At 42.5% G+C, this 20,528-nt stretch overlaps 1 protein-coding gene across 2 annotated transcripts in view; it reads left to right on the plus strand.

Annotated features, from left to right (window-relative positions):
- Positions 1-20,528, plus strand: part of arhgef40 (Rho guanine nucleotide exchange factor (GEF) 40) — a 43,124-nt gene that overhangs the window by 8,397 nt on the left and 14,199 nt on the right. For both annotated transcript variants that reach the window (XM_052459969.1, XM_052459970.1), the window contains exons 2-11: positions 3,276-3,365; positions 3,647-3,754; positions 5,327-5,612; positions 5,877-7,176; positions 13,561-13,817; positions 13,920-14,117; positions 14,309-14,423; positions 14,786-14,879; positions 15,024-15,113; positions 19,562-19,678. In XM_052459969.1, coding sequence (XP_052315929.1) covers positions 3,276-3,365; positions 3,647-3,754; positions 5,327-5,612; positions 5,877-7,176; positions 13,561-13,817; positions 13,920-14,117; positions 14,309-14,423; positions 14,786-14,879; positions 15,024-15,113; positions 19,562-19,678 — 2,655 coding nt within the window. The remainder of the gene's footprint in view (positions 1-3,275; positions 3,366-3,646; positions 3,755-5,326; positions 5,613-5,876; positions 7,177-13,560; positions 13,818-13,919; positions 14,118-14,308; positions 14,424-14,785; positions 14,880-15,023; positions 15,114-19,561; positions 19,679-20,528) is intronic.

The following is a 20,528-nucleotide window of genomic DNA, read 5'->3' on the forward strand; positions in this document are numbered from 1 at the left end:
GTCATCTGATGCAGTACTCCATCACTCTTCTTCTTGGTCAAATAGCCCTTACACAGCCTGGAGGTGTGTTGGGTCATTGTCTTGTTGAAAAACAAATGATGGTCCCACTAAGCGCAAACCAGATGGGATGGAGTGTCACTGCAAAATGCTGTGGTAGCCATGCTGGTTAAGTGTGCCTTGAATTCTAAATAAATGACAGACAGTGTCACTGGCAAAGCACACCCACACCATCACACCTCCTCCTCCATGCTTCACGGTGGTAAACACACATGCAGAGATCATCCGTTCACCTACTCTGCATCTCACAAAGACACGGCGGTTGGAATTAAAAATCGCTAATTTGGACTCATCAGACCAAAGGACAGATTTCAACCGGTCTAATGTCCATTGCTCGTGTTTCTTAGCCCAAGCAAGTCTCTTATTATTATTGGTGTCCTTTGGTAGTGGTTTCTTTGCAGAAATTCGACCACGAAGGCCTGATTCACGCAGTCTCCTCTGAACAGTTGATGTTGAGATGTGTCTGTTACTTTAACTCTTTTGAAGCATTTATTTGGACTGCAATGAGGCATTTATTTGGGCTACAATTTCTGAGGGTGGTAACTCTAATGAACTTATCCTCTGCAACAGCGGTAACTCTGGGTCTTCCTTTCCTATGGCAGTCTTCATGAGAGCCAGATTCATCACAGCGCTTGATGTTTTTTGCGACTGCACTTGAAGATACTTTCAAAGTTCTTGAAATGTTCCTGATTGACTGACCTTCATGTCTTAAAACTTCTTTGGGACACGGGGCAGTATTTATCACGTGCGGATGAAAAGCCTGCCCAGAGTAAACTGCCTGCTACTCAGGCCCAGAAGGTAGGATATGCATAACATTAGTAGATTTGGATAGAAAATACTCTGAAGTTTCTAAAACTGTTTAAATGATGTCTGTGAGTATAACAGAACTCATATGGCAGGCGAAAACCTGAGAAAAATCCAACGAGGAAGTGGGAAGTTTGTAGTTTTTCAAGTGATTGCCTATCCAATATACAGTGTAAATGGGGTCATATTGCACTTCCTAAGGCTTCCACTAGATGTCATCAGTCTTTTGAACATTGTTTCAGGCTTCTATTGTGAAAGGAAAGCGAATAAGAGCTGTTTGAACCAGGGGTCTGGCAGAAAGCCGTGAGCACGAGCTCCGTTCCCTTTCATTTCTAAAGACAAAGGAATTGTCCGGTTGGAATATTATTGAAGATTTATGATAAAAACATCCTAAAGATTGATTATATACATCGTTTGACATGTTTCTACGAACTGTAATGGAACTTTTTAAACTTTTCGTCTGAACTTTAGTGTCCACGATTGGTGAACCTAGCGCGCGAACAAAAAGGAGGTATTTGGACATAAAGATTACCTTATCAAACAAATCAAACATTTATTGTGGAACTGGGATTCCTGGGAGTGCATTCCGATTTTTATTTTTATTTATTTCACCTTTATTTAACCAGGTAGGCAAGTTGAGAACAAGTTCTCATTTGCAATTGCGACCTGGCCAAGATAAAGCATAGCAATTCGACACATACACCAACACAGAGTTACACATGGAATAAACAAAACATACAGTCAATAATACAGTAGAACAAAAGAAAACAAAAAGTCTATATACAATGAGTGCAAATGAGGTAAGTTAAGGAAATAAATAGGCCTTGATGGTGAAGTAATTACAATATAGCAATTAAACACTGGAATGGTAGATCGGCAGAACAAGATGAAGATCATCAAAGGTAAGTGAATATTTATAATGGTATTTCTTACTTTTACTGACTCCGTAACACGGCGGGTATCTGTATGGCTTTTTTTGGTGGCTGAGCGCTGTACTCAGATTATTACATGGTGTGCTTTCGCTGTATAGCTTTTTTGAAATCTGACACAGCGGTTGCATTAAGAAGAAGTTTATCTTTAATTCTATATATAACACTTGTATCTTTCATCAAAGATTATGATGAGTATTTCTGTAAATTGATGTGGCTCTCTGCAAATTCGCCGGATGTTTTTGAGGCAAAACATTACTGACAATAACGCACCAATGTAAACTGAGATTTTTGGATATAAATATGAACTTTATCGAACAAAGCATACATGTATTGTGTAACTGGAAGTCCTATGAGTGCCATCTGTTGAAGATCATCAAAGGTTAGTGATGAATTATATCTCTATTTCTGCTTTTTGTGACTCCTCTCTTGTGACTAGACTCTGTCCTCAGATAATCGCAATGTATGCTTTCGCCGTAAAGCCTTTTTGAAATCGTACACTGTGGTTGGATTAACAAGAAGTTTATCTTTAAAATGGTGTTTAATACTTGTATGTTTGAGAAATTTTAATTATGAGATTTCTGTTGTTTGAATTTGGCGCCCTGCAATTTCACTGGCTGTTGTCGAGGTGGGACACTAGCGTCCCACATATCCCAGAGAGGTTAAAGTAATGATGGACTGTCGTTTCTCTTTGCTTATTTTAGCTGCTCTTGCTATGATATGAACTTTTAACAAGGCACACCTGTTAATTGAAACGCATTCCAGGTGACTACCTCATGAAGCTGGTTAAGAGAATGCCACGAGTGTGCAAACTTGTCATCAAGGCAAAGGGTGGCTACTTTGAAGAATCTCAAATATAAAATATGTTTTGATTTGTTTAACTCTTTTTTTTGGTTACTACATGATTCCATGTGTGTTATTTCATTGTTTTGATGTCTTCACTATCATTCTTCAATGTAGAAAATAGTAAAAATAAAGAAAAACCCTGGAATGAGTAGGTGTGTCCAAACTTTTGACTGGTACTGTAATACACTATAGGGAATATATAGGGAATGTATAGTGCAATATAGGGAATATATACTACACTATATGGAATATATAGTACACTATAGGGAATATATAGTACACTATAGGGAATATATAGTACACTATAGGGAATATATGGTACACTATAGGGAATAGGGTGCCATTTGGGGCTCAGCTCTAGCGTTCACTGGAACTACAGGAATTGTATGACACTCCCCAGACCATGCAACAGGAAGTTGTGTATGTGTATGTTTTTTGTGCGTGTGTTTGTGTGTGCACGTTTGTGAGTGGGACAAGCCAGCTGTTTAACACAAACACAGACATAGCAGCAGCCTTTCAATGTCCGGTTATGGATTAACTCTCTCTCTCTCTCTCTCTCTCTCTCTCTCTCTCTCTCTCTCTCTCTCTCTCTCTCTCTCTCTCTCTCTCTCTCTCTCTCTCTCTCTCTCTCTCTCTCAGGGCTCAGAGGCAGTGGAAGATTGTGTGCAGGGGGCTCTCTCGTCCCTCTACCCCCCATTCGAGAGCACAGCCCCGCCTCTCCTCTCTCAGGTAAACAAACACGCACACACACACACACACACACACACACACACACACACACACACACACACACACACACACACACACACACACACACACACACACACACATACACACACACACACAGATGTTTACATGTTTGCTTATACATGTGTGCTTACATGTGTGTGTGTGTGTGTGTGTGTGTGTGTGTGTGTGTGTGTGTGTGTGTGTGTGTGTGTGTGTGTGTGTGTGTGTGTGTGTGGTGTGTGTGTGTGTGTGTGTGTGTGTGTGTTTGCCTATCTGTGCAGGTTTTCTCTGTGTTAGAGTCGACTTATCAGCATGACAGTCTGAGGTACCTGCTGGATTACTTCATCCCAGCAAAACACCTTCTTCACAAACTACAGCAGCATGCCTGTGTGAGTACACACACACACACACACACACACACACACACACACACACACACACACACACACACACACACACACACACACACACACACACACACACACACAAGCAAGTACGCTCACGCGCCACTCCCAACAACGTAACAACATATACTGTATTTGTAAACATGTAAACATACACACACATGCACGCCTGCACGTTGTCACCCAATTTAGTCTCCGTAACTCCCTCTTTGACAAATGCACAAATAAACAGACCTGGACACATTCTTTCTTTCACACACACATTGGGGAACATTCTCCCACATTGTGATTTTCACACACGCACTCAAAGTGGTCTCTGTTTTCATTGTCGCTCGGTGAAGCAGCCTGGGACGGGAGTAGGAGCATGAGTCATGGTAATAATTCTTTCCATATGTGACTGCTGTGCACTGGGAGAGAGGGAGGAGAAGAGGGAGGGGGAGGAGGAGGAGAAAGAGAGAGAGAGATGGGGGTTGGGAGCCGGCCCAGGGTGTGGGGGAGTGAGGGAGAGAATGGACAGGGGGGCAGTCATTTCACTGTGGGAAAGTGTGTGTGCGAGTTGCCGACTAGAGAGAACTGATTGAGAAATGGGGGGGAAGGAGAGTGGGGCAGAACACTGGGGTACATTGAAGGAGAAAGAGGAGGAGAGAGTGTGTGTGGGTGATGGGGGGTAGATAGAGAGACAGAAAAACATGAGTGAGGAATTGATACTCAAAACAGAGGAATGCAGAAGTTATGTTATATGTGGGGGTTGGGGAGATGTGGGGGTCTATGTTGAGAATAAGAGTTTCCAATGTCAATGAACAGAATAGGCCAGAACGGGAGAGAGTAAGAAATAGAGTGAGCGAGAGAGAGAGAGAGAGAGAGAGAGTGAGAGAGATACAGAAAGAGGGGGCAGCAGGGCCAGGAATATAATTTGATAATGGTCTCGTGAGTCGGGGAACATTGGATGAATCGAAGCAGAGGGGGGAGGGAGAGGGCACATGTCATTGGCTAATTGGGGAATGAGAACAGCCAAGGGATTCTAACAGAGTTTAGTCCTCACAGCATGACACACACAGAGGAAGGGAAGGAAGAGCAGAGAATAAGGTAGGTAGGTAGGTAGGTAGGTACAGAATAGATTTACATCTGTTGTGGTGCAGTTTATGGGGTATTGACACTCTCGTGGGAGGCAGTGCTGGTTTCTTTAGGTATTTCATAGTAGTTCTTTGGCTCTCTCTCAGAATCTCTGTGATGTGACTCGTCTCTGACTCTCTCATGCCTGTTTGACTGTGACTCTGATTTGCTCTGTTCCTGTCTCGGTCTTGGTTGCTGGTCAGTGTCTGCCCTGTTTTAATTCTCATTCTAGATATTCTGACTATACATCAATATTTTACTGACTCATTTTCCCTCCCTCCCTCTCTCTCTCTCTCTCTCTCTCTCTCTCTCTCTCTCTCTCTCTCTCTCTCTCTCTCTCTCTCTCTCTCTCTCTCTCTCTCTCTCTCTCTCTCTCTCTCTCTCTCTCTCTCTCTCTCTCTCTCTCTCTCTCTCTCTCTCTCTCTCTCCCTATCTCTCTTCCAGTCTCAGTATCTGGGTTGTCTGTTCCTCCACTCCGGTTGGCCCCTCTGCCTCGGAGAGAAGATTGTGGTCCAGCTCTCTACTCTGGACTGGAGGCTGCTGCGCAGTACCGACTTCTACTTGCAGGTGGTTCCCTTCTCCACACGCTGCCCCCGCCTGGCCCTCAAGTGTTTGGCCCCCGGGGGCCGCAACGTCCAAGAGGTCCTGGTGCCCGAGTCACAGCACCCTCTGGTGTTCACTACAGAGTGGCTGCACAGTGTCAACAAGGAGAGGGGCTACAAAAGAGAAGGTGAGAGATGCATGGAAGGAAGGGAGGGAGGTAACAAGGGAGTGTGGGAAAGGAGAAAGGGTTTGATGTAAGAGAGTGTATGAATTTCTCTGTCTGTCCCTTTCCTCTCTCTCCATCCTTCCCTCTCCCCCTCTCTTCCCCCTCCCTCTCTCTTCCCCCTCCCTCTCTCCGGCGCTCCCTTTCTCTCACTCCTTTCTCCTATCTTTCCCCTATTTCTCCTTCCCTCCTCCCTTCCTCTCATTCCTCCCTCTCTCTCTTTCTCAGGAGGTGGAGGGTTAGATACGTGTCTGGTCAGTACGTGTGACGGGGTGGTCCGCCTACCGTGGGAGGAGGTGGTCTACCCCAAGTTCATCCATAACCCATCGGACGACCTGACTACCATGGCTGACCACCCAACCTCCGTCTCCAACCACACCACCGACCTCACCCCGGTGGTGGGCCTCGGCCTGGGTGGCTGGGGGGGCTCCTCCTCTGGAGAACCAGACTCCTGTTCCTGGGACGAAGAAGACGATGACCTACCTCCAGACAGTGTAGATGCAGAGGCCGTTCTACCCCGCCGACGGTGCAGCGAGGACGGGTTAGGGAGGACGACGAGGCATCACCAAATGGCTGGTGATGGGGACTACGTGGAACTCCTGGAGCCCAGGGGGGGTCCGGACGGCGGCGCAGACCCAAGGCAGAGGTACCTGGAGATGCATGGGATCTGTAAGACCAAGACCCTGCCGCTGTGTAGAAGGAGCAAGGCTATCAAGCTCCGCAGAGGGAAGGCCTGGGGGTACGGGCGACTGGACGCAGCCGGGGGCAGTCGGGGCGTCCTGGGGGGTAAGAGGGACTCTGTGACCCACCGGGGGGACTGGTTACCCCCCCGCCCCCTGCCTAGAGTTATCGATGTAGGCCGAGCGAGACGGTCTGAGTCGTACCCCTCCTCGCTTCAGAACTCTGACGAAGGGGAGAAACAGGCCCTCGGAAAAGACCCAGAAGGCCTAGGAAGCCAGGGGCTGTATTTTGATGGTCCGTCCAAGGAGAGGAGGCCCGGGGTGGGCAGGGAGAGGGAGGGCAGTGGGTGTAACGTTACACAACCATGCAGGGACAGCCATGGAAGTAACAGTTTGGTAGCGAGCGAGACAACAAATCCCAAAGCAGCGCACGTTGTAGAGGGCCAATCGGATCAAAGATCTCGCTCTGAATCTGTGTTTGAGGATGCTGATAAGTCACTGAGTGGAGACAGCGACACCATGCCCACTACAGACACACGAGGAAGTGGGGAGAATGCGGCGCGGCCATTGATTGATATTCCAGGAAATGGGGAGAATGTGGACAGCCCGTTAGCAGATGGATCTGAAACCCAGAAAGGAAGACATTCCACTGGTGACTCTTGTGTACCAGACAAAACAGCAGACTCGACAGAACACAGAGGGACGGAACGTTCTCTCTCTCGACCCGGTACTGACGCTGACCCAAAGGGAGCAACAACTCCAGAAGAGAGGGCTGAAGGAAAGACGGAGGAGATAGGAGTGTGTCCTAGAGGAAAGGAAGTCAAAACGGGAGGATTCAGGGCCCCCAGGTAACTTCATAACTTCTGATAAAGATGCTTAATTTGTAACTTGGGAGGTGTCGGAACCAAAAGTGAGCCGAGAGGGGGGTGACCTGGGGTGCTCTGAGATACCGTAACGCTTGAAAAATAGATGACCTTTATACTAAAGAAATAATAAAGCATCGCATGCGTTATCGTTGCTTTTGCGTGCTGGCATAGAGCAGTAGAGTAGAGGCGCTTGCAGAAGTTGCACACGTGGGAAAATGTGGCCCATTTTAGATGACTGGCGACATTATCAGAATCTTTTTTTAAATACCTCACAAACGATCAAAATGGCAGGCTACTTTGACACTCACAAACTGAGAATCTGAGAAAAACGACCCTCTCTTCAATCCATCAATATTCTAGGCCGAGGTGTGTGGATCAACATATTGTACAATATGAGGAGGAAATGATAATCCTATAAAAGAAAATCCAGTTTCACTGACTCAACCACTGACACGCAAGCTCACTCACCTGCGTGTTTTACTTTGTAAAAACAACGTTGTTCGCTCAACAGGTCTATTTGGAAATGAATAACACATTTTGTACCCTACAGACCAGTGGCCATCAGTGCCATTTAATATTTTTTATTTTATTTGTATGGCCTTATTTCTATTACAGCATATTAGATGACTGTCATTCATATTCCATTCACACAGTTCAATGTAACGTCGAGAGGTTTAGCCTACTACATTTCCTATACCCATCATGATGTTGCTACAACCTAGCTTACGAATGAAAGTTTATACAACATAGGTCGAAAGAAAAATGTGAGTAATCAAGGTGACAGATACTGTCTTGCACACTCTTGCCTGCATCTAGCTGATCTAGGGCGTAATCATTAGTGCAGTTGCAGACGTTTTTATTGGACAAATTCAGGTATGTTCATCCCGTTTCCTTCAGTTTGCTTCCATTTGAGAAACATTTTTCAACAGAATCGGCTGAATGAATACACCTCTGATCACACACAAACACAGTTCCCTTTCATAGCAGCCACATACAAACATCATGATCACTTTGCTTGTTGTGTAATTCCTTCCCGCATCTACGCACTCTCCTCCTCTCACCTTTTCCCTTCACTTGTGGACTTCAGTGCACAATACAACAGCTGTCTGTGACCAGGCAAAAAAACAAAAAACAAGTTTTGTATCATAACCGCAATCCGCTACACCACAGCCTACAGTTGAAGTTGGAAACGTACATACACCTTAGCCAAATACATTTAAACTCAGTTTTTCACAATTCCTGACATTTAATCCTTGTAAAAATTCCCTGTTTTATGTCAGTTAGGATCACCACTGTATTTTAAGAATGTGAAATGTCAGAATAATAGTAGAAATAAGGATTTATTTCAGTTTTTATTTCTTTCATCACATTCCCAGTGGGTCAGAAGTTTACATACAATCAATTAGTATTTGGCAGCATTGCCTTTAAATTGTTTAACTATGGTCAAACCTTTCGGGTAGCCTTCCACAAGCTTCCCACAATAAGTTGGGTGAGTTTTGGCCCATTCCTCCTGACAGAGCTGGTGTAACTGAGTCAGTTTTGTAGGCCTCCTTGCTCCCACATGCTTTTTCAGTTCTGCCCACAAATGTTTTATGGGATTGAGGTCAGGGCTTTGTGATGGCCACTCCAATACCTTGACTTTGTTGTACTTAAGCCATTTTGCCACAATTTTGGAAGTATGCTTGGGGTCAATGTCCATTTGGAAGACCCATTTGCGACCAAGCTTTAACTTCCTGACTGATGTCTTGAGATGTTGCTTCAATTTATCCACATCATTTTCGTTCCTCATGAAGCCATCTATTTTGTTAAGTGCACTAATCCCTCCTGCAGCAAAGTACCCCCACAACATGATGCTGCCACCCCCGTGCTTCATGGTTGGGATGGTGTTCTTCGGCTTGAAAGCCAACCTCTTTTTCCACCAAAAAAATGCAGCAAAGTACCCCCACAACATGATGCTGCCACCCCCGTGCTTCATGGTTGGGATGGTGTTCTTCGGCTTGAAAGCCAACCTCTTTTTCCACCAAACATAACGATGGTCATTCTGGCCAGTTCTATATTTTTGTTTCATCAGACCAAAGGACATTTCTCCAAAAAGTATGATCTTTGTCCCCATGTGCAGTTGCAAACTGTAGTCTGTTTTTTTTATGGCGGTTTAGGAGCAGTGGCTTCTTCCTTGTTGGGCGGTCTTTCAGGTTATGTTGATATAGGACTTGTTCTGCTGTGGATATACAGTGCCTTGCGAAAGTATTCGGCCCCCTTGAACTTTGTGACCTTTTGCCACATTTCAGGCTTCAAACATAAAGATATAAAACTGTATTTTTTTGTGGAGAATCAACAACAAGTGGGACACAATCATGAAGTGGAACGACATTTATAGGATATTTCAAACTTTTTTAACAAATCAAAAACTGAAAAATTGGGCGTGCAAAATTATTCAGCCCCCTTAAGTTAATACTTTGTAGCGCCACCTTTTGCTGCGATTACAGCTGTAGGTCGCTTGGGGTATGTCTCTATCAGTTTTGCACATCGAGAGACTGAAATTTTTTCCCATTCCTCCTTGCAAAATTTGTGAACAGCAGTTTTCAGTTCTTTCCACAGATTCTCGATTGGATTCAGGTCTGGACTTTGACTTGGCCATTCTAACACCTGGATATGTTTATTTTTGAACCATTCCATTGCAGATTTTGCTTTATGTTTTGGATCATTGTCTTGTTGGAAGACAAATCTCCGTCCCAGTCTCAGGTCTTTTGCAGACTCCATCAGGTTTTCCTCCAGAATGGTCCTGTATTTGGCTCCATCCATCTTCCCATCAATTTTAACCATCTTCCCTGTCCCTGCTGAAGAAAAGCAGGCCCAAACCATGATGCTGCCACCACCATGTTTGATGGTGTGTTCAGGGTGATGCGCTGTGTTGTTTTTACGCCAAACATAACGTTTTGCATTGTTGCCAAAAAGTTCAATTTTGGTTTCATCTGACCAGAGCACCTTCTTCCACATGTTTGGTGTGTCTCCCAGGTGGCTTGTGGCAAACTTTAAACAACACTTTTTATGGATATCTTTAAGAAATGGCTTTCTTCTTGCCACTCTTCCATAAAGGCCAGATTTGTGCAATATACGACTGATTGTTGTCCTATGGACAGAGTCTCCCACCTCAGCTGTAGATCTCTGCAGTTCATCCAGAGTGATCATGGGCCTCTTGGCTGCATCTCTGATCAGTCTTCTCCTTGTATGAGCTGAAAGTTTAGAGGGATGGCCAGGTCTTGGTAGATTTGCAGTGGTCTGATACCCCTTCCATTTCAATATTATCGCTTGCACAGTGCTCCTTGGGATGTTTAAAGCTTGGGAAATCTTTTTGTATCCAAATCCGGCTTTAAACTTCTTCACAACAGTATCTCGGACCTGCCTGGTGTGTTCCTTGTTCTTCATGATGCTCTCTGCGCTTTTAACGGACCTCTGAGACTATCACAGTGCAGGTGCATTTACACGGAGACTTGATTACACACAGGTGGATTGTATTTATCATCATTAGTCATTTAGGTCAACATTGGATCATTCAGAGATCCTCACTGAACTTCTGGAGAGAATTTGCTGCACTGAAAGTAAACGGGCTGAATAATTTTGCACGCCCAATTTTTACGTTTTTGATTTGTTAAAAAAGTTTGAAATATCCAATAAATGTCGTTCCACTTCATGATTGTGTCCCACTTGTTGTTGATTCTTCACAAAAAAATACAGTTTTATATCTTTATGTTTGAAGCCTGTAATGTGGCAAAAGGTCGCAATGTTCAAGGGGGCCGAATACTTTCGCATGGCACTGTAGATACTTTTGTACCTGTTTCCTCCAGTATCTTCACAAGGTCCTTTGCTGTTGTTCTGGGATTGATTTGCACTTTTCGCACCAAAGTACTTTCATCTCTAGGAGACAGAAATCGCCTCCTTCCTGAGCGGTATGACGGCTTCGTGGTCCCATGGTGTTTATACTTGCATACTATTGTTTGTACAGATGAACGTGGTACCTTCAGGCGTTTGGAAATTGCTCCCAAGGGTGAACCAGACTTGTGGAGGTCTACATTTTTTTCTGAGGTCTTGACTGATTTCTTTTGATTTTCCCATGATGTCAAGCGAAGAGGCACTGAGTTTGAAGGTAGGCCTTGAAATACATCCACCGGTACACCTCCAATTGACTCGAATGATGTCAATTAGCCTATCAGAAGCTTCTAAAGCCATGACATCATTTTCTGGAATTTTCCAAGTTGTTTAAAGGCACAGTCAACTTAGTGTATGTTAACTTCTGACCCACTGGAATTGTAATACAGTGAATTATAAGTGAAATAATCTGTCTGTAAACAATTGTTTGAAAAATGACTTGTGTCATGCACAAATTAGATGTCCTAACCGACTTGCCAAAACTGTAGTTTGTTAACAATACATTTGTGGAGTGGTTGAAAAACGAGTTCAACCTAAGTGACTCCAACCTAAGTGTATATAAACTTCCGACTTCAACTGTACATCGTTGTCACCATATTTGCTAACGTCATAGTCGACATAGCTTCTAGAGCTAACGCGTTAGTCCCGACTAAAATCATGCAGTACAGTGCACAGCAAGCAGTAACACCGGCAAGCCCCGTTGGCAATAAATTACTAAAACCAAAGCTTACCTTGACTTGGAAGAGTTCCAATGTTGGATAGCCATAGCCAGCTAGCTAACATAGCATCACTCTCTGTTTGAGTAGGCTAAACTAGCAAGCTGCATTCTCTCTCTCTCTCTTGCTTCTCCTTCATTTTTGAAGAAATTAATTTGTTCAAAACTGTTCAACTTTTGTCTTTCTCTCTCTTTAAGTCAACTACTCACCACTTGTTATCCGCTGCGGTGCTATCTAGTTGTAGCAAATGCTTTCAGTACTAGATGTATTATTTTATCCTTTGATTGGGTGGACATCATGTCAGTTAATGCTTCAAGAGCTCTGATAGGTTTGAGGACATCATCAGGAAGTTGTCATAATTACTGTGTAAGTCTATGTAAGGGGACGAGAATAATGAGCCTCCTAGGTTTTGTATTGAAGTCAATGTACCCAGAGGAGGACGGAAACGAGCTGTCCTCTGGCTACACCATGGTGCTTCCCCAGAGAGTGCTGTTGAGGCTACTGTAAAACAGTGTGTTTTAATAAATTATTTGGTGATGTGAATATATTTAGCATAGTTTTATTTAAAAAATTATAATTTTTTAAATGTTTAAAATGTTTTATTTATCTTAAATTCACTGAGGAGGATGGTCCTTCCCTTTGTCCTCTGAGGAGCCTTCACTGCTACAGACAGATTAGTATTCTCTTTTCAGCAGAATCCATTTGCTTTCCAACCTGGGTTTCCCGTGATTGTATTTGAAATGTTGTTTTGGCTGCATGCTGTTCACTGACAGATTTGCCACGTGTTCCTGGCTGTAGGCCTTTGATTGGGCTACACACAATCCACAGCTAGGCCATAAAAAAATATGCTATTGATCCTTTGTGGCTAAATTATAGGCCTACTCCTGGTGTATTATTTGATTTATTTCAATTTATCAGGGATGCTGCAAAACCTCCAACATCTTTTCTGCTGCTATGATTCTGTAAGGAAATACATGTTTTTAGTAAGCAGGAGAATTACAGAGAAGGCAACTTGAATTAACTCTGATTTATTTGATTAGAATTTTTACAATTCAAACAGAGAAAATCATTTGTCATGCCACGAGAGGTACCACATCCTGGCCAATGTGTTCCGGAATGAAACAGTGAAAAATTGAGAGACCCCAGTTCCTGTTACGGCAGGATCTGGCTCAAATTAAGCACTGAATGTAATACCGGTTTGTGTGCAGGTACAATTCCTTCACATAAGGATATTGTACACTTACGGTCTAATACAGGTGATTTTCGTTGTTGGACATAAAATACTGTAAAATCACCAGGAAATCAGCTCGAAGTAATTTTAATTTAGGAAATATGTTCTCATGTATTCCCACACATAAATATAGAAACGTATGTGATCGTATCCCAATATAATCAAGGTTTAAAATGTTGATGTTTTTATCAAATACTATTTCGTTTTGGGCTTCTTGCTGTCATTTAGTAGTGTACAAATGATTTATAATTATAATATAATTGTAAATCATTTGTACACTACTAAATTAATGTGAATTATTATGTGGATTGTAATTAATAGGATTATATTTTTTTAGAACCTCAATTACACTACAAGTTTTACATTGCAGGAAAGTTCTCCAGCAACAGGGTGATCAAATTAAGATCCTACATCTGTAGGATTCAACCATAACTATTAACCGCACACTCAGTATTACATCCCTGTATGACATCACTGTATCTTCTCTCTCAGGAGGAAGAGGAAAGGGAGAGGGGGAAAGGGGAAGGCTAAAAGTGGGTGTCGTGGCAACCAGAAGACTCGAGACCAGGCCGGTTCCAAACCACCAAGTAAAACACCTCAGCGTGGTCCCGCCATCTCCTCGACAACCAACTTGCCAATCACTACAACCAGCCTATCAGAGGCAACACAGCAGCCTGAGGGGGCGGATACAGAGGTCACACCAGTCAATGAAGGACAAGAAAAAGCTGAGATTGGGGAAAGCAATACAGGTTAGATTTTAGCTTCTTTTTGAGAAGTTTTTATGTCAATTGGATAAAAAGTATATGGCTAGAATACATTATTCTCATGCCTATTCTTGATTTTACCAACAGAAAACCAGGTTGTCCAATCAGAAGTCTCACCTGACACAACTACTAGCCAATCAGGCACATCCTTATCTAACCACTCTACAGAGGAGTTAGGGGCAGAGACATCTCCTGACCTATCAAATGGCCTATCACCTAAAGCCCCTCCTCTCCTAAGGGAATTGGACACAGAACTCCTCCAATCAGGAAAGCTGATGTTGACAGGTGGGTCATCTTTTATATCCATCTCATTTACTATCCTTCCATCCCTTTACCCTTACTTTCCTTTTATTCATACTTATCCACCCTTCAACACTCTTGCAATTATCCACTTTCATCCTCTCTCTCTCTCTTTCTATCTCTCTTATTCTCTCTCTCTCTACCCCCTCCTCCTCCCACCCTCTCTCTGTCTGTAGGTACGGTGGACAGGCTGGGACGGGCTGTGGTTGTCACTGAAACGCACCTCCCAGAGGACAGTTGCCGTGCGGACGAGATGGGCCGTGTCTTGGCCTGTTATCACAGGATCACCCGGTAATATTCTGTCACTATGGCAAACTGTCCATATCACAGTCTCGTCTGGGGGACCCTTTATAGCGTAACACTCATAGCACTACTGGCAGCTTCTCTATATAGTGTATTTATTCTAATTAAAAAATGTTTTATGCATTATTGGGAAGGGCACATAAGCAAGCATTTCACTTTTGGTCAACAATTGTGGTTTACAAAGCATGTGACAAATAACATTTTATTTCACCTGATTTTGATTTGAGCTAGCTATGACACTTTATATAGTGGTTTTTATAGTTCTTTTTGACAGAAACTGAAACTCGAAGTTAGGTGTTTCATTTTATTCCGCCTTCACCTCTCCCCCTATCTCTTTCTCCCTCAATCAGCTCTTCTGCTAAAGAGCGAGGCCTAACAGTAATAGTAGACAGTAGACAATCTCCTCCCTCCGCTCTCTGCCTCGCTGCACTGAAACAATTACAGGTGAGAAAGAGTTAAATGTTGAAGTGCTAAGAGTGTTTATACATGTACTGTATGTGTTTATATGTAGACATGTGTTTATGTTGAGAGGGCGTCTCTAATGTGTGTTTGTACGTCTGTGTGTGCGTGTGTGTGCGTGCGTTCCAGGCTGTGGTCCCGGGAGGTCTTGGCTCTGTCCTCATTCTGGTGGAGGAGCAGCACCAGGAGTCATCTACACACAGTCTAGAAGGAGTTGAGGTGACTACACACACACACACACACACACACACACACACACACTTCTCTCGTGTCTCATCAACACAAGAAATTCGCTACACCCACAATAACATTGGCTAAATAAGTTTAAGTGACCAATCAAATTTGATTTGATTTGATTGTCACTCCATTTGACCCGTGTCACTTTAATAGAAAATGATGTCATATGTTTTTATAAAATGGACTATCCTTCATCCTCCCTACTCGTCCCTTCAGTGGCAATTGTTGCTTATCAACACTAAAGATAACAATTACATTTTAGAAAAACTATGGCAACACTGGCTATCCTCTCATGGAATTTGAAAGGCCTTAATATGTCTATCAAGTGTTTCAGCCGTCTTGATATTCTAGCTAGAAACCATATTGACATACAGAGGCAATGCTCCAAGAAACACATCTGCACCAAAGGTACACACATGGAATAGGGAACCTTTGTGATGGACCGCCTCGGTCTTATGTAGCAACATTTGAAATAGTGTTTTTTACATTGGATAAAAGTAGAGACTGCAGTTGAGGAACAATTGGAAAGAAATTCTGCTTTGAAAGTTAATCAAATTGTAACCCCACTTCTGAGACAATGGCCCTCGAATGTTTTGGTACACCTACTGGAGAGCTTGTCTTTGTCTACACACCCATTCAGCATTGTTCACACCATCTTAAGCCGTAATCATTAAAGAGATGGGTGGGGCTAGGTTTATGCACAGGATACAGAAGGTGTAAAAGGTACACTGAATTGGTTACTTGCATAGTAGTTTTTTCAAAAACAGAAAGTGTCCAGGTAAAAATATTTGATAACTATTAGATGAAGCTTACCTGACACACTTGTCTAAATTGATGGGTCATGTGAAGGAAATGCTATAACCACCCCCCAGCCACATCTAGCTGAGTGGATGGGAAACTATTGTCTAGACATGTACACATGTTCATGAAATACAGTAGATGGCCGTAATCACCCCCAGACACACCTGGCTAATGTGATGGGTCATGTAATAATCTGGCCGAAGTGGAGTCTTTTTGTTTAGACATGTAGCTAGCTAGGTAGCTAGCTAGCTAAACAATGAACCGGTATAATCCCAACTCATACTTTAACCAATACAAACATTGTCATAGCTGTAGTATGAATCTGCTGGTAGCTAAAGCTTACCAACTAGTTTCAATGTTACAGTAGCTTGCTAACATTAGGCTATAACTAGCAATGCAAATGGGTTTCTGATTCAAATAATATTACTACACAGATCATACACGTAACATTAGCTAGCGAGCCAGCAAGCTAATTAACAGTACGCTTTAACCTGTCTAGGACATAGGTTCCGCTAACGGAAACCTCCAACATTCCGCTGAAAAGGCAGCGCGGCAAATTCAAATTGTTGACAAAATCTGAAAATGTAGCTAAACTCTTACCCATATACATGGATAAACACTTCACAGCAGACTGGAACCATTTAACTCTGTTTTGTTTGTAGCTACATCTTGTTTGGCAAGTGTTGTGTCAAGTCACTCCAGGTCACACTGACCGTGGAATGTGGAGAAAGTAGTGCATCACTTTTTCCAACTCATCTGTCGATGGCGCCTGTTAAATTTAGGCCAATAACAAAAATACTAGGATCGTAATTTAACAATTGTATTCGTATTCATGGATGGAATACAAGTTTGATATTAAGGCACATGAAAGTTGACATATTCCTGACAAAAAAAAAACACATTTTGATAGAAAAATATGTTTACGTTCAAATGCCTCTCCTGTGAAGTAGTGATGTGCGACATATGTCTAGTTTCCTGAAATGAGTCACATTTGTACAAACTGAAAGCTAATTTGGCAGCCCCCCAAAAACTAAGGGTGTAATCATAATGATACATAACAAACTCAAAATCATCATCCTTAGTAAAGGCAAAGACCAAGAAGACCAAGAAGATCTGTATCCATGGGTCCTTCTTTGTTAGCTCAGTTGCTAGAGCATCATATGATCCCAGGGTTTTGATTCTCTGGACCAGCCATATTGAATGTATGCACACATGACTGTAAGTTGTTATTGGGATAAAAGCATGAATGCCATTCTGGATTATTTATTATTATTATTTATCCATAGTGGAAGAAAATTGCCTTTATTAATCTGTGTGCAGAATCATATGATCCTACATTTTTGATTACTGAACAGCATATTGATAATATAATGAATAATAATTTATATAATAATAATAATAATTCTGGAATAATATATAATAATAATATAATAATAATATAATAGGCAATAATCAGCATAAACTATAATTACAACCTCATTGATGCCTGGCGAGCTCTAAACCCTAAAGCAAAAGAGTACACTTTCTATTCAAACAGGCACAAAACATTCTTCCAAATCAATTTTGTACTATTATCTACTCCTCTATCAGACCTTTATTTTAAATTTTCACTGAAAATGACATACCCAAATCTAACTACCTGTAGCTCAGGACCTGAAGCAAGGATATGCATATTATTTATAGCATTTGAAAGGAAACACGTTGAAATTTTTGGAAATGTGAAATTAATGTAGGCGAATATAGCACATCAGATCTGGTAAAAGATAATACAAACAAAGAAAACGTGTTTTTTAATTTATTTTTTGTTCCATCATCTTTGAAACGCAAGAGAATGGCCATAATATAATATTGCAGTTTAGGCACAATTTAGATTTGGGCCACTAGATGGCAGCAGTGTGTGTGCAAAGTTTCAGACTGATCCAGTGAAGCATTGCGATACATCCGAAATTTTGTATCAAGTCTGCCCAAATGTCCCGAATTGGACAATTGATACATTTTCAAGTACATAACTATAGAGAACATACAAAAATTATATGGTAATAAAAAATTTATATTTACACACTCCCAGGAAGGTCATACATGATGGAAAATTAGCTTTAACATTAACATTATTTACCTTGTATCAAACCATTTGCCGTAATAAAAGTTTTTTGTTGTTGTGGACTATCCTCAAACAATAGCATGGTATTGTTTCAGTGTAATAGCTACTGTAAATTGGACAGTGCAGTTAGATTAACAAGAATTTAAGCTTTCTTCCCATGTAAGACTTGTCTATGTCCTGGGAAACGTTCTTGTTTCTAATCACATTAGCACATATAAATTGTAAACAAATCCAAACGTGCGTTCAGGTCCAGCCGAACATCGGACGAAAAGTTCAAAAAGTTCCCGTTACAGCCCGTAGAAACTGGTCAAACTAAGTATAGAGTCAATCTTTAGGATGTTTTAACATAAATCTTCAATAATATTCCAACCGGAGAATTCCTATGTCTGTAGAAATGCAATGGAACGAGAGCTAACTCTCTTGTGAACGCCTGTGGCACTCTGCCAGACACCTGGCTCAATCCCCTCTCACCCCCCCCCCCCCTTCACAGTAGAAGCCTCAAACAAAGTTCTAAAGACTGTTGACATCTAGTGGAAGCCTTAGGAAGTGCAATATGACCCCATTTACACTGTATATTGGAATGGCAAAGAGTTGAAGAACTACACACCTCAGATTTCCCACTTCCTGGTTGGATTTCTTCTCAGGTTTTCGCCTGCCATATGAGTTCTGTTATACTCACAGACATCATTCAACCCGTTTTAGAAACTTCAGAGTGTTTTCTATCCAATACTACTAATAATATGCATATATTAGCATCTGGGACAGAGTAGCAGGCAGTTTACTCTGGGCACCTTATTCATCCAAGCTACTCAATACTGCCCCCCTGTCACAAAGAAGTTAAAAAATGATTATTCTCAGATAACCTCCGTTGTCTATTACATATCTTACATGCTTTATCAGAGACCAAAGCTCCTGGGAAGTTCTATCTCTCGAGGGGATAAGTGGTGGAGGAGTTGGGGGGCGGATGGATGGATAGAGGTATGGGGGGTTGGGACTAACAACCAGCCTGTGTTGCTAGGCGGGGTGGGAAGGGGTAGATGCGGGGGGTTGGACGGAGACATGTTGGGCAGGGGGTAATGGGATGGGTAGTTGGAGGTGTAGGCCCACCCCACCTTTTTGTTTGTATTTATTTGTTTATTTTCTTGAGTGGCAGCCTGCAGGTACACATGGTATAAACTGTGTAAAATAATGTGAATATTGTAGCTGTAACCCCCTCCAACAACAACAAAAATGACAAGGCAAAACAAAACAAAAGCACCAAAAAACATGAAGTAGTAATATTTATTGAATTGTACCTTTTTCAAACCACTGCGCCAACCCAAACTTGACTGGCTCAAATATTTTCTTTTCACATGGTCTTTTTCCTCGCAGTTCCAGCAACTATGGTCAATGCGTAACCAGACCAGCCCAATGCAGCTTGATTTGGCTTGGCTCCGTTTGGCTCAGTAGTGTGAACAGTCTTCTAGATTCTGACCCTTTATCACTTCCTTCCCAGAATCTGATGTTCTTTTCTCTGTGTCCTGTGTAGGTGCACACGGTGCGAGGGACAGGGGTCCTTCAGCAGTATATAGACAGGCAGCAGCTGCCCCGGGAGATGGACGGAGACTATAAACATTGCCACTCTGACTGGCTGGCCTTCAGACTGGTGAGAGATGGCGGGAGGGAGGGAGGGAGGAATGGAGTTAAGGTAGAGGAAGGAGAGAGAGATGGAATGAGACTACAAACACTGCTGCTATGATTGGCTGGCCTTCAGACTGGTGAGAGGGGGGAGTGAGAGAGAGAGGATGAGATGGGGAGGGGAAGGTATGGATGGAGGGAGGGAGGGAGAGAGAGGGGGAGAGGGAAGGCAGGGAAAGAGAGAGAGAAAAGTCTGTTCCCAGCAGGTCTTAGCACTCAGAATGTCACATTTGAATGTCAAGAATTATAGTCATAAAGTGCAGCCTATTCTTTCTCAAATCAATTCAGATTCCACATGCAGCTAAATCAATACGCCGCTATTGGCATTTTGAATATGAGACTGATTTGTCTATTCTCACTTATTTCAAATTGAATAGGCTGCACTTTATGACTATAAGTCTTGGCATTCTGTGCTAAACTTGACATTCTGAGTGCTGGACGCACGAGCACACACACTCACGTATGTTAGCCATGGCATTTGACTTGAATGAAAAAGTTAACTCACAAACAATGTCATTTCTTTAAATGCTTACGATTTCTGTCCTGTGGATATTAAAGGTGCAATGTGCAGAAATCGCTCCGCCATTTCCTGGTTGCTAAAATTTCGAATAGTTCGCCTATTTCAGTTTAAGTGGCAAAACAATCCATGTTTAGTGTAGAGAATTACCATCTAAACCTCTGTGAAATGTATTTTCAATAACCCAAAATATTGTATTTTCAGTTGTTTAAAGCTGGTGTACAAAAGCGAAAGTAAAAGACGCATAAAACGGGAAGCATAAAAATAGCACACATAGAACAGATCTACCGCTTCTTAGACC

Source organism: Oncorhynchus keta, chromosome 13 (genome assembly GCF_023373465.1).
Source record: "Oncorhynchus keta strain PuntledgeMale-10-30-2019 chromosome 13, Oket_V2, whole genome shotgun sequence".
NCBI lineage: Eukaryota > Metazoa > Chordata > Actinopteri > Salmoniformes > Salmonidae > Oncorhynchus > Oncorhynchus keta.